This window comes from Helianthus annuus, chromosome 7 (assembly GCF_002127325.2).
Source record: "Helianthus annuus cultivar XRQ/B chromosome 7, HanXRQr2.0-SUNRISE, whole genome shotgun sequence".
Lineage (NCBI taxonomy): Eukaryota > Viridiplantae > Streptophyta > Magnoliopsida > Asterales > Asteraceae > Helianthus > Helianthus annuus.
In genome coordinates this window covers 25,107,758-25,120,363 of record NC_035439.2, presented here as the reverse complement: position 1 = coordinate 25,120,363, position 12,606 = coordinate 25,107,758, and the positions used below count along the sequence as shown (strand labels likewise).

At 36.8% G+C, this 12,606-nt stretch overlaps 2 protein-coding genes across 2 annotated transcripts; both read left to right on the top strand.

Annotated features, from left to right (window-relative positions):
* The first annotated feature begins 285 nt into the window (after positions 1 to 285).
* On the top strand, positions 286 to 4,411 carry LOC110868018 (D-xylose-proton symporter-like 2). The gene is made up of 13 exons (XM_022117097.2): positions 286 to 426; positions 530 to 627; positions 1,727 to 1,805; positions 1,900 to 1,959; positions 2,067 to 2,133; positions 2,222 to 2,346; positions 2,439 to 2,540; positions 2,665 to 3,084; positions 3,163 to 3,225; positions 3,313 to 3,393; positions 3,515 to 3,613; positions 3,816 to 3,953; positions 4,090 to 4,411. The coding sequence occupies exons 1-13, from the start codon at positions 364 to 366 to the stop codon at positions 4,219 to 4,221; spliced, it is 1,527 nt and encodes a 508-aa protein (XP_021972789.1). The 5' UTR covers positions 286 to 363; the 3' UTR covers positions 4,222 to 4,411.
* Positions 4,412 to 5,205: 794 nt separating this feature from the next.
* LOC110868019 (berberine bridge enzyme-like 13) lies at positions 5,206 to 7,094 on the top strand. The gene has a single exon (XM_022117098.2). It carries the CDS (start codon positions 5,308 to 5,310, stop codon positions 6,925 to 6,927), a length of 1,620 nt encoding a protein of 539 aa, XP_021972790.1. The 5' UTR covers positions 5,206 to 5,307; the 3' UTR covers positions 6,928 to 7,094.
* Positions 7,095 to 12,606: the final 5,512 nt, after the last annotated feature.

The window sequence follows — 12,606 nt, the reverse complement described above, 5'->3', positions numbered from 1 at the left end:
GTGGTGGTGTTACAAATTTACACAATCGGTCCTTTATGTTACAAATTTACACAATCAGTCCTTGTTTACTAACTGACTTAACTGGGTTATGATTTTTGGACTGAAATGGCACCTTTCCGGAACGTCGGGGAGGAAAATGGCGCATTTTTGAAAAATGGACTGAAATGGCCAAAGTGACCAAACCACAGGGACGAAAATGGCAGTTAACTCTTAAATTAAACATGCACTTTAAAGTTGAAATTGAGATCTTTGAAGTAAATGACGAAACTACCCTTTGGATTCTAGTTTATTCGTTAGCCAGTCTTTCCCTTTGACTTATTATATCTTGTTAGGCACCTGCTTCTACGTGCTTTATCCATCGCCATGGCGTCAACTACCCCCTCCGATCACGACGACGACCACCACACTTTTTCATCCATCGGCAAGGTACTTCACGTTAATCACCCTCACTTTACTCTTTTCAACTTCATTTCCGATCAATTTGTAACGTTTTCTCTCTATTTTCCGGTCGATTTTGAGTTATTTACAGGCCGGAAAGTCTTCCGGTGAAATCGAAGGCATGGATGTGCGTCTTCTCAACAATTATCACCAACCGGAAAAGTATTCGGTACTTGCTGCTATTCTTCCGTGAGTAATTCCTTTGCTAACACTCTTAATTTGAATTTAATTGTTATTTGATACATCTTATCTTATGAAGGTTTTAATTTTGTAGTATTATGCTGCTGTTATGATAATAATTATGAATCGAGGGAGCTAGGGTGTGTGTTTTGTGGATTATGGATAATTATTACTTTGTTATGATTTATTGATACACTTTACAGTTAGTTTTTAGATCTGATGGATGAATGTTAAAATTAAAGTTAATGATTGCTATAGTTTATAATACGAATTACGAAATGATGAACTGGTGTAGTTTTTGTTACATTGTGGTGTTGATTTTCGATTTGAACGTACCGGCTTTGAAACTGAAAAGGATATAAGTTGTTGTAGGTAATATCAGGACGGAGAGAAATGAAGTTATGATGTTCGGATTTAATGTCTTGCGGTTGGACAATTGATTGGTTATTTATTAGAGTGACTATTATTTCTCTGATTTAACAGTGTTCTGCTGCTGCTGCTGATGTGATTTTGTTGTCTTATGGCTGTGAATCTAGGGAGCTTGGGTGTGTATTTTGTAGATCATGGACAATCATTACTTTAGGTTATCATTTATGATCTACAACTGAGTAACATAAGTTTAAAATTACTTTGACTTTGCTGCACTTTACAGTTAGTTTTAAGATCTGATTGATTACTAGAACATTTTGGAGTCAATTGTGTTAAATTTAAACTTAATGATTGCTATAGTCTATACTAAATGATGAACTGGTGTAATATTTGTTACACTGTAGTGTTGATTTTCGATTTGAACGTACTGGATATATATATATATATATATATATATATATATATATATATATATATATATATTTGAAAAGAATTGTGTTCTTTGTTTTGATGGGAAGAAAAATGTGGATGTAAGTCATTGTATGTGATATCAGGACGGATAGAAATGAAGTTATGATGTTCTGCTTTAATGTCTTGCAGTTGGACAAGTGATAAGGTCATTTATTAGAGTGACTATTATTTTTCTGATAAGTGTAGACAGTGACCTTCATTGATCTTGCTTTCTATTGTTCTAATTGTGATACATGTCTCTTGATGATGAATCGGTCAATGATATCAGATTTCTTTTCCCTGCTTTTGGAGGGCTGTTATATGGCTATGATATCGGTGCCACCTCTTCTGCTACTATTAATATAAAGGTATCCTTTAAGTAAGATTGTTGACTATAAAAGATCTAGCATTATTTGTGTATTATGTATCAGTCTGTTTTTCATATTCTTTTAAATGATGCAGTCACCTACCTTTAGCGGCATCTCATGGTATGACTTGTCCTCCGTGCAAGTTGGTCTCATCGTAAGTCTTAAAATCCATTACATCTTGCTGCGATGTATTTATTTTTTTTTTTTTTTTTTTTTGCACTTAGACAAACTAACATTTCTTCGTGGCTTTGGTCATTGCAGACCAGTGGTTCACTCTATGGGGCTTTGATTGGTTCTCTGTTGGCATTTAATGTTGCTGACTTTCTAGGTTAGCTATATTCCAAATTAAGAACATAGAGGTTTCAGTTTAAATTCATGATTATATGTGAAGAATAAGTAATAAGTGTGTATTTAAGGAAGAAGGAGGGAGCTGATGGTTTCAGCTGCATCATATATTATCGGTGCTGTGATAACAACACTCGCACCTGGTTTTGCAATTATGGTGGTTGGCCGCTTTATATACGGTATTGGAATCGGGCTGGTAAGATATAAATCTATCTTCTGCACAATAACAATATCGAAATTCATAAATTATGACTGTGAAGTATGAAAAACAAATTAATTTCTATGCAGGCAATGCATGCTGCTCCAATGTACATTGCTGAGACAGCTGCAAGTCAGATACGAGGTCGGTTAATATCCCTCAAAGAATTCTTCATTGTAATGGGAATGGTGGTAAGTAGTTCATCTTCTTTCTGAAGATCCTTTACACGTGATGCTGACTTTGTTGACCAGTGACCACCTACCTGCAGGCTGCAGCTCAAAAGGGTTAATAATATGTTTGTTTGTTTGCTTGCAGTTAGGTTATGTGGTTGGCAGCCTTTTGGTTGAGTTATATTCTGGTTGGCGGTATATGTACGCAACTGCTATTCCTTTTGCAGTAGTTATGGGGATCGGGATGTGGTGGCTACCAGCTTCACCAAGATGGATTTTACTACGTGCAATTCAAGGAAAAGGTGATATGCAGGAATTAAGAGAACATGCCATTTATTGCTTAAGGAGGCTTAGAGGTGAAACTATTGATAACAATTCAGCAACTCAAGAAGTTGAAGATATTTTGGCTGAATTATCGTATATTAGTGAGGAAGGTGAAGCTACCCTTGGGGAGATGTTTCAGGGTAAATGCTTGAAAGCGTTGATTATTGGTGCAGGTTTAGTCTTGTTCCAGCAGATAACTGGTCAACCCAGTGTACTCTACTACGCTGCATCAATTTTTCAGGTGCGTAATTGTTGAAATTTGATGTTTCTGGATTTCTTTAACGTGTTTCCGTATTTGAATTGTTACATTTTTTAATAGACAGCAGGGTTCTCTGCTGCATCAGATGCTACACGGGCATCCATTTTTCTTGGTTTGTTAAAGGTAATAGTACAACTTTATAAAAAGACATTACGTAAGTTTGTATAATGTGCGTCGTGTATTTGATTTACTATCCTTGCTCCTTTTCAGTTAGTCATGACTGGTGTAGCTGTTTTGGTTGTTGACAAACTTGGGAGGAGACCTTTGCTTCTTGGGGGCGTTTCTGGCATTGTAAGTTCTCATTCTCATATCATTCTGAACTATAAGTTCAAAGAACCTGTTGGACAACTGGTCACCTTTCTTTATGTGTGAAAATAATGGTATTAACTAGGGTTTGTATATTGTTTTACAGGCGATCGCTTTGTTTCTCATGGGATCATTTTACTCTTACCTCAGTGGTGTGCCTGCAGTAGCTGTTGTTGCATTGCTGGTGTATGTTGGATGTTATCAGGTATATTATTTCAATGAAAATCTTGTGTCTTATAGATACTTTGACCTAGGGATACTTTGACCTGTTTGACACATTTAACGCACTTCGTTTTCTGCTATTTTAAGAGATACGATATAACTCAAATCAACACATATATAAGTAAGAATTGCTACCTCTATGTAATATATAAATAAATTATAAGTAAGAAAATGTTTGGGTGCAGATATCTTTTGGTCCTATTGGTTGGTTGATGATATCTGAAATCTTCCCCTTACGCCTACGAGGGCGTGGATTGAGTATAGCGGTTCTTGTGAATTTTGGCGCCAATGCATTAGTTGCATTTGCATTTTCTCCATTACAGGTACCTTTTCCCTTCAGTATCAACTTTACATGTATGCACTGTTATTTCAAAGTCAAGTGTTGTATACATATACATATATAGAGAGACTGCATTTATAAAAACAAATATATATATATATTTTTGTGCGTGGTGGCAGACGTTACTTGGGGCGGGGCCCCTTTTCTTCATATTTGGAGGGATAGCAGTGGCGTCTCTGGTTTTCATCTTCTTCATAGTGCCAGAAACAAAAGGGCTGACACTAGAGGAAATTGAGGCTAAACTCCTATAAGAAAAGGAATGGAAATCTTGGTTTCGTTGTGAATTTTCTTTGGTATATAAAGTATGGCATACTCGCTAGTCGTCATTTTATAAGTAAGAGAGGCAACTTTTAAGTCCTGAATTCACCAATCTTGTTCCAGACTCATCTTGTTTATGACATCTCTCCGTTTTATTTATTTATTTATTTATTATTGTTATTATTATGCTGTGGTTTTGTTGGTGAATGTGTCCATTGTACAACCAAATTATTGCTTATTATGTCATTCCATAATCCCAGAGTCCCCCATTTGGCATATCTTCAAAATGTCAAGGTCACACCAGGGGGACAATTGTTTATGGGACAGACACCTACCGAAACACAAATATATTAAAACATGAGCTGAAAAATGATTTTCATCAAGTTTGAATACAAAGAAGTATTTTTATATATGGGATATAGAACTAATGCCTTGTGTGTTTATGACGAGAGCTTTGCAACAAGCTAAGATTTACGCAACAGATTAAGATATGTTAAAATGGAAGGTAAATGAGAGTAAGAATTAAGAATTAAGATAAATGGTGATAACCAAGGCGGAGGTGGGCAAAGTAGCTAAGCACGAAAAAGCTTGCATCGAGAATCAGCACGTGTTCGTCCCTTTCCCAAACATTGAAAGAGGTTATGAACATCATAGTAAGGAGGCAATATACTTGGTAAGCTTCGACTATTTTACTTAGGGAAAGGGACCCAAATAGTGTTTGAACAATAATCTATATATAACACTCAGTTTATGTTTATTTTATGTTTGTGTGGGGCAAGAGGATGAGTGTTGGCAACAAAAAGAATTTTTTTAGTACACTCATGTCTGTGTTCTTGCTTTGAAGTCATGCTATTGTTTTGTATGACATATCTAAATATTGCACTTTTTACTGTAATGCAAAGTTAGGGCATTTTTGTAAAAACTGAAGTTTGTGTATTTAAGCTAAAGCCATGTACCAAACCTTTAGAACATGACATTTACAATTGCTCATATATTTGGCAATCAAGAATCGGCCATTTATATATGTGTTCTCTTTCTCAAAACTTCACAAACCACAACCACTCAAATCCTTAATAAAAATGGTCTATTTTTCACGATTCATTGTGCTTCTACTCTTGCTAACAACACTTTCTCCCTTTTGTTCTTCTAACCAAATTCAAGATAGCTTCTTACAATGCCTTTCATCCTCCACAACCCATCTCCCCAACATTTTTTACACCCCAAACAACCCTTCTTTCACATCCATTTTGAATTCGACCGCCTTAAATCTGCGGTGCATCGCACCGTATGCCGCGAAACCCGAGGCTATTTTCACCCCATTAAATGAAAACCACATCCAAAATGCAGTGGTTTGCGCGAAAAAGCTTGGGATTCATCTTCGGTACAGAAGCGGAGGGCATGACTATGAAGGACTCTCCTATACGTCCGCTATGGACCCTCCGTATGTCATTATCGACCTATCCAAACTCCGTGGTGTTAGTGTTGATCTCGCAGATGGTTCGGTTTGGGTTGAGGCCGGTGCAACCGTTGGTGAGCTTTATTATCGAGTTGCCGAGAAAAGCAAGACTCATGGGGTTCCCGCTGGGCTATGTACGAGCCTAGGTGTCGGCGGTCACATCACGGGTGGTGCATACGGTTCCATGATGAGGAAATACGGGCTCGGAGCTGACAATGCACTCGACGTAAAGCTAGTTGACGCAAATGGGCGGATACTGGATCGGAAAGCCATGGGAGAGGATGTTTTCTGGGCCCTCAGAGGCGGTGGTGGTGCTAGTTTCGGAGTCATAGTTTCTTGGAAACTAAAACTCGTACCAGTCCCTGAAACTGTCACCGTTTTTAACGTTGGACGGACGCTAGAACAAGGCGCGACAAAGATTCTTTACAAGTGGCAACAAGTTGCTGACAAACTTGATGATGATCTATTCATCAGGGTCATTTTTCAAACCTCAAACATACCAAACACAAACCAACGAACCATAACTACCACTTACAATGCACTCTTTCTTGGAAAATATGACAGACTTCAAGAAATCATGAAACAAAGTTTTCCTGAATTGGGTCTAAAGAAAGAAGACTGCATTGAAATGAGTTGGCTCGAATCCGTCTTGTTCATCGCCGGCTACCCGAGAAGCGTTCCCACAACCGTCCTACTCGCGGGAAAACCGGCTTTTGTGAACTACTTCAAAGCAAAATCAGATTTTGTAAAAGACCCTATTCCAGAAAAAGGATTAGAAGAAATTTTTCAAAGGTTATTGAAAGAAGATAGCCCATATATGATTTGGACCCCATATGGAGGAATGATGAGTAGGATTTCAGAGTCATCAATCCCATTTCCTCATAGAAATGGGACACTTTTCATGATTCAATATATAACAAGCTGGATGGGCCCAGACAAGGATTTGATGAACAAACATGTTGATTGGATTAGGAAGCTTTACAACTACATGGCACAATATGTTTCAATGTTTCCAAGAGAGGCTTATGTGAATTATAGAGATCTTGATCTTGGGATGAATGATAAAAATGGTGATGACACAAGTTTTGTCAAGGCAAGTTCTTGGGGAACAAGGTATTTTAAAGAGAATTTTAATAGGTTGGTGAAGATCAAGACTGAGTTTGATCCTGATAACTTCTTCAAACATGAACAAAGTATTCCAGTTTTACCCTTGAAAAGTGAACTCCAACATTCAGAATTGTAAATATGGAAAGGGTAAACATGTAATTTATCATTAAGCTTTTATTTGTTTTGTGGGCATGTTACAAGAAGCATACTACATATGGTGGAATAGTTAAGTTATGTTTATAATATATTAAACTTGTGTGTAATATTTCGCTTTGACATAATGTGTAAGCATACATTGAAATATCATCTAGCTCTTTTGCTATATCTGGCCTATATGATGTTTCTCAATATCGATTAAGATAATTAACGAGTTAACTTATGAATAGGGGTGTTAAGAAGCCAAGTGAGCTTGAAATCAACTTGTTTAACTTAATAAAGTTTGGATCTCGTTTAACTCAATAAAGTTGGAATCAGGTGTCATTTGACTTAGTACAGCTATGGCTCGAGCTTGAGCTCGTATCATTTAGCTTAATAAAGATTGGGCTTAAGTTCAACTCGTTTAACTTAATAAAGCTTAGGCTCGTCTCATTTTGAACTTTTGAGTAACTTTTCAAGCTCGAACTTGCTTTTAGGTCAACTTGTCTATTATTTGTTAATTAGTTATGTCCATATATAGGTTTTTATATATATGTTTACTAGGTTAAATACTCGTGTGATATACAAACTTAGTAAAAGAACATATTGTAAATGATATACGAATAACAGATATCTTTAATTGTTTTAAAATAGTAAAGCGAAATATAAATACAATTGAGTATTTAACATAATACATTAATTATTCATAAATCTCTAAAAACTTCTTTGTACACGACTTTAGATGTTTTATTCGTAACATTGTCATCCTTATCTACTATTAACAACTTTAAACTGGTCTTGCTTTATACTCTTGACAAAGCGAAATACAATTAAACATGAATGAAGACTGAGTATTTTAAATACAAACCAACTCTAAAAAAAGATTTTCCTTGGCCTTCATTTTTTATCATTGTAAAACATACCGATAAAGAAGTATAGTTGTTACTATTAGGGATAAGTTAGTAAAAAAACTATAATATTAAATTTTCATTATATTAATAATAGTATTCATTACATTAATTATCTTTTCTATAATAATATTAAAAATAAAGTATGTGATTTAGTAAAATAATGTCAAAGTATTAAATGTCATTTTCATTTAATAACATTTTATGTTAATAACCCAAACATAAAACCAAACAATATAAAGTCACAAAACTATAAATTATAGAAAAAATTACGTCGTTGGTCCTTATAGTTTTTGTCAAATTTCAATGTCCGGTACTAATAGTTTTTTTGTTGCAAAATCAGGTATTAAGGTTCTGATTTGTCACAATGTTGAGTACTAAGGGCAAACCTTGTCACAATGTTGAGTATTATGGCTAAACCTTGTTAACCTTTTTGTTAAGTCTTGCTAAATTGACTAAAATGCCAGTTGACAACTAGAGGTGCTATTTTTTAATGAATTATATTTGACTAAAATAATTTAAAGTAATTTCTTCTGTTTTATTTATATTTTTTATAAAATTAAATGGATTTGAAGTTTATTATTTATAAACTCAAAGTTTATAAATAATATACTAGTAAAATAAACTTTTTAAGTTAATCTAAATAATAAACCAAGTTAAGATTTATAAAATTACTAAAACAAATATCTGATCTAGGAATATAACAGTTCTGTAAGTTGAAATAAATATGAGGCTTCGGTTCTATATGATATAACGAACAAATACCAATTGTAGATGTGAAATTGGTTGTGAAATCGTGTGTGAATGAGGTCGCATCGGGTCAAGAGACATTTATTTAAACTCAAATTAAATATATAACAAATTGAGAGGATGATGAGAATTTTAGAGTTAAACGGGTTAGCGGATAAGCATAATTTGCAGTTTATACGTGAAAAAAAAACGAGTTGATAGTTTTGATTATGATAGTAATAAACATTAACGAAAAAATCAAATTAAACGAGCAAATTTTACGGATCCGATATTGCCGAACCGACTACTTTGCCAGAGAAGACCCCCTGAAAGGCGGGTTTTCTTTTTGTTTGATTTAACAAGTTTGGTCATTTAACATATAGTCCCTGCAGTTTCTAAGTTTTACAAAATGACTAAAAACTTTAACTATTAAAGGGCATTTTAATTATTTTAGTAAAACTTAACCAAAAACGTAAACAAGGTTTGGCCTTGGTACTCAACATTGTGACAAATTAGAACGTTAATACATGATTTTGAAAAAAAAAACAATTAATATCCGACATTGAAATTTGACAGAAAACACAGGGATCAACGGTGTAATTTTTTTCTAAATTATAATTATAACTTCATAAGGTATAAACAAACAATATAATGTCTTGAAAGTTAATAGACTCACAAACCAAACATAAGGCTATGTGTTACGGGGGTTTGGGTGAGAAAAAAGTGTTGTCATGTAGGTATACTTTTTTCTCACTTAAAAATATTCAAAAAAATGTAACGAGAGGGGTTTGGTTGATGACCATGTAATTATTATTGTTATTATTTATTTATGTTAGTTTTATATATTATAATGTAATTAAATATTATTGTAACTATGCATGTTTAATTAACAAACCACTTAAAATCCTTATTCCATACATGCCAAATTATAAAGATTATAAGTATCAGAAAGAACTATCTAATTGGTAAGAATATGTGCACATTCCATTTGTAAGCCCACTAAATTTTAACTCATCTGTGTTGCGGGGCACTGAACTGAATATTTCTCTCTCATAACATGTACGTCTGTGTTTTGGTTACTTGTACATAGTACTCATATAACGATCTCAAAAAATTACATTGAGTCAACCAATTAAAATAAAACATTATCATACTTTTGCTTAAAAAACAAAAACGATGGAAAAACTATAACGTTATCAACAATTGTAAACTCATACTATCTGGTCAAACCTTCCTCGTCAATCTCTTCCCTATCATTCTTGGAAGCTTCGACGTCGTCATTGGTATGGATTGGGTATCCAAACATCGAGCTGAAATACTCTGTCAAGATAAAGTCGTTCGTATTCCTCGTTCTTTTGGCGAACCTCTTATTGTTCAAGGCGACAAAAGTGGTGCAGTCACATGCATTATTTCATTCTTAAAAGCCCAGAAGTGTTTGCAAAAGGGGCATACCGCTATTCTAGCACTCGTCACTGACACCCAAGAGAAAGAAAGGAAGATTGAAGACTTTCCCATCGTACGCAACTTTCCGGAGGTATTCCCTGAGGAACTACCTGGCCTCCCACCCCATTGTCAAGTTGAATTCTAAATCGAGCTAACTCCTGGAATGGCACCAATAGCTCGTGCACCTTATCGACTAGCCCCCGCCGAACTGGAAGAATTGTTTACGCAATTGTAGGAGCTGTTGGATAAAAGTTTTATTCGTCCTAGTTCGTCACCCTGGGGAGCATCTGTACTGTTTGTCAAAAAGAAAGATGGCATTTTCCGTATGTGCATCGGTTATCGTGAACTGAACAAGGTTACCATCAAGAACCGTTACCCACTTCCTCGTATCGACGACCTATTCGACCAATTGCAAGAGTCGAGTTACTACTCCAAGATCGACCTGAGGTCAGGTTATCATCAATTGAGAGTCCGGGACGAGGACGTCTCTAAAACAGCCTTCCGAACTCATTATGGTCACTACGAATTCCTTGTCATACCTTTTGGAATGACGAACGCACCTGCGATTTTCATGGACCTCATGAACCGAGTGTGCAAGCCATATCTCGACAAATTCGTGATTGTATTCATCAACGACATCCTGATCTCTCGAAGAATCGAGAAGAACACGAGCATCACTTACGTCTCATTCTGGAGCTCTTACACAATGAACAACTTTACGCTAAATTCTCAAAATACAAATTTTGGCTTCATGAAGTCCATTTCCTTGGACATGTGGTCAATGAAGTTTGGATTCACGTCGATCCAGCTAAGATTGACTCCATCAAGAACTGGCCTACGCCTAAAACTCCAACCGAAATGCGTCAATTTTTGGGATTGGCGGGATACTATCGTAGATTTATCGAGGGATTTTCGAAGATTGCCCAACCCCTCACAACTCTGACCCAAAAGGGTATTACTTACAAATGGAATGATGCTCAGGAGTCCGTGTTTACGAGGCTAAAGGAGAAACTTTGTAGTGCTCCTATTCTTTCATTACCGGAAAGTACTGACGACTTTGTTGTACTCTGCGATGCTTCCATTCAAGGACTCGGTTGTGTGTTGATGCAACACGGGAAAGTTATTGCCTATGCTTCTCGACAGCTCAAGCATCACGAAAGGACCTACACGACACACGATTTTGGAACTAGGAGCTGTAGTCTTCGCACTCAAGATATGGAGGCATTACTTGTACGGTACCAAATGCACGATTTACACCGATCACAAGAGTCTCCAGCACATATTGGACTAGAAGGAGTTGAACATGCGGCAACGGTAGTGAGTCGAACTCCTAAACGACCACGAGTGCGCGATCAAGTATCATTCGGGCAAGGAAAACATGGTAGCCGATGCCCTCAGCAGAAAAGAAACCAAACCTAAGCGTGTTCGTGCTTTACAGCTTACTATTCACTCGAACCTCCCTAACCAAATCCGAAACGCTCAAGTCGAAGCACTGAAAGCGGAGAACCTTCTAGCTGAATCTATGTGGGGCATGGAAAAGCAACTCGAACTCAAAGACAATGGCATACACTACTTCATGGAACGAATCTGGGTTCTGTCTTACGGAAACCTCCGAGAGCTTGTGATGGATGAAGCACACAAGTCTCGCTACTCGATACATCCCGGTTTTGATGAGATGTATCACGATCTCAAGGCCCTGTATTGGGGGCCTAACATGAAAGCTATTATCGCTAAGTAGGTTAGCAAATGTTTGACTTATGCTAGAGTCAAGATCGAATATCAGAAGTCGTCTGGATTACTGCAGCAATCAGAGTTGCCAACGTGGAAATGGGAACATATTTCCATGGATTTTGTCACCGGCTTACCAAGGTCCCAAAGCGGAAATGATACCTTTTGGATGATCATAGACCGCTTGACCAAGTCTGCTCACTTTCTTGTGATTAAAGAAACCGATAAGTTCTCGAAGCTGACAGCTAGCTATTTACTTGAAGGAAGTAGTCGCTAGGCACGGAGTGCCAACCTCTATTATCTCTGATCGAGACCCTCGTTTCATATCCGAATTGTGGCAGGCTATGCACAAATCCTTATGCTCACAGTTAAATATGAGCACCGTTTATCACCAGCTAACGGATGGTCAAACTGAGTGCACCATCCAAACACTTGAAGAAATGCTGAGAGCATGTATTGTTGATTTCGGAAATAGGTGGGAACGACACTTACCTCTGGTAGAATTTTCTTATAACAACAACTACCACACTAGCATTTAGGCAGCACCATTTGAGGCATTATACGGACGTAAATGTCGGTCACCTTTTTTTTGGGCGGAAGTTGGCGAAAGCCAAATTACCAGCCCAGAGCTAGTACTTAACACTACGGAAAAGATTGCCCATATTAGACAACGCATTGCGGCGGCTCGAGACCGTCAGAAAAGCTACGCGGATAGGCGTAGGAAACCTCTAGAATTCTAGGTCGGGGACCGGGTTCTGCTAAGAGTCTCATCTTGGAAATGTGTGGTACGCTTTGGCAAAAGGGGCAAGCTTAATCTGCGATACGTTGGACCTTTTGAAATTGCCGATAGGATCTGTAAGGTAGCATACAGG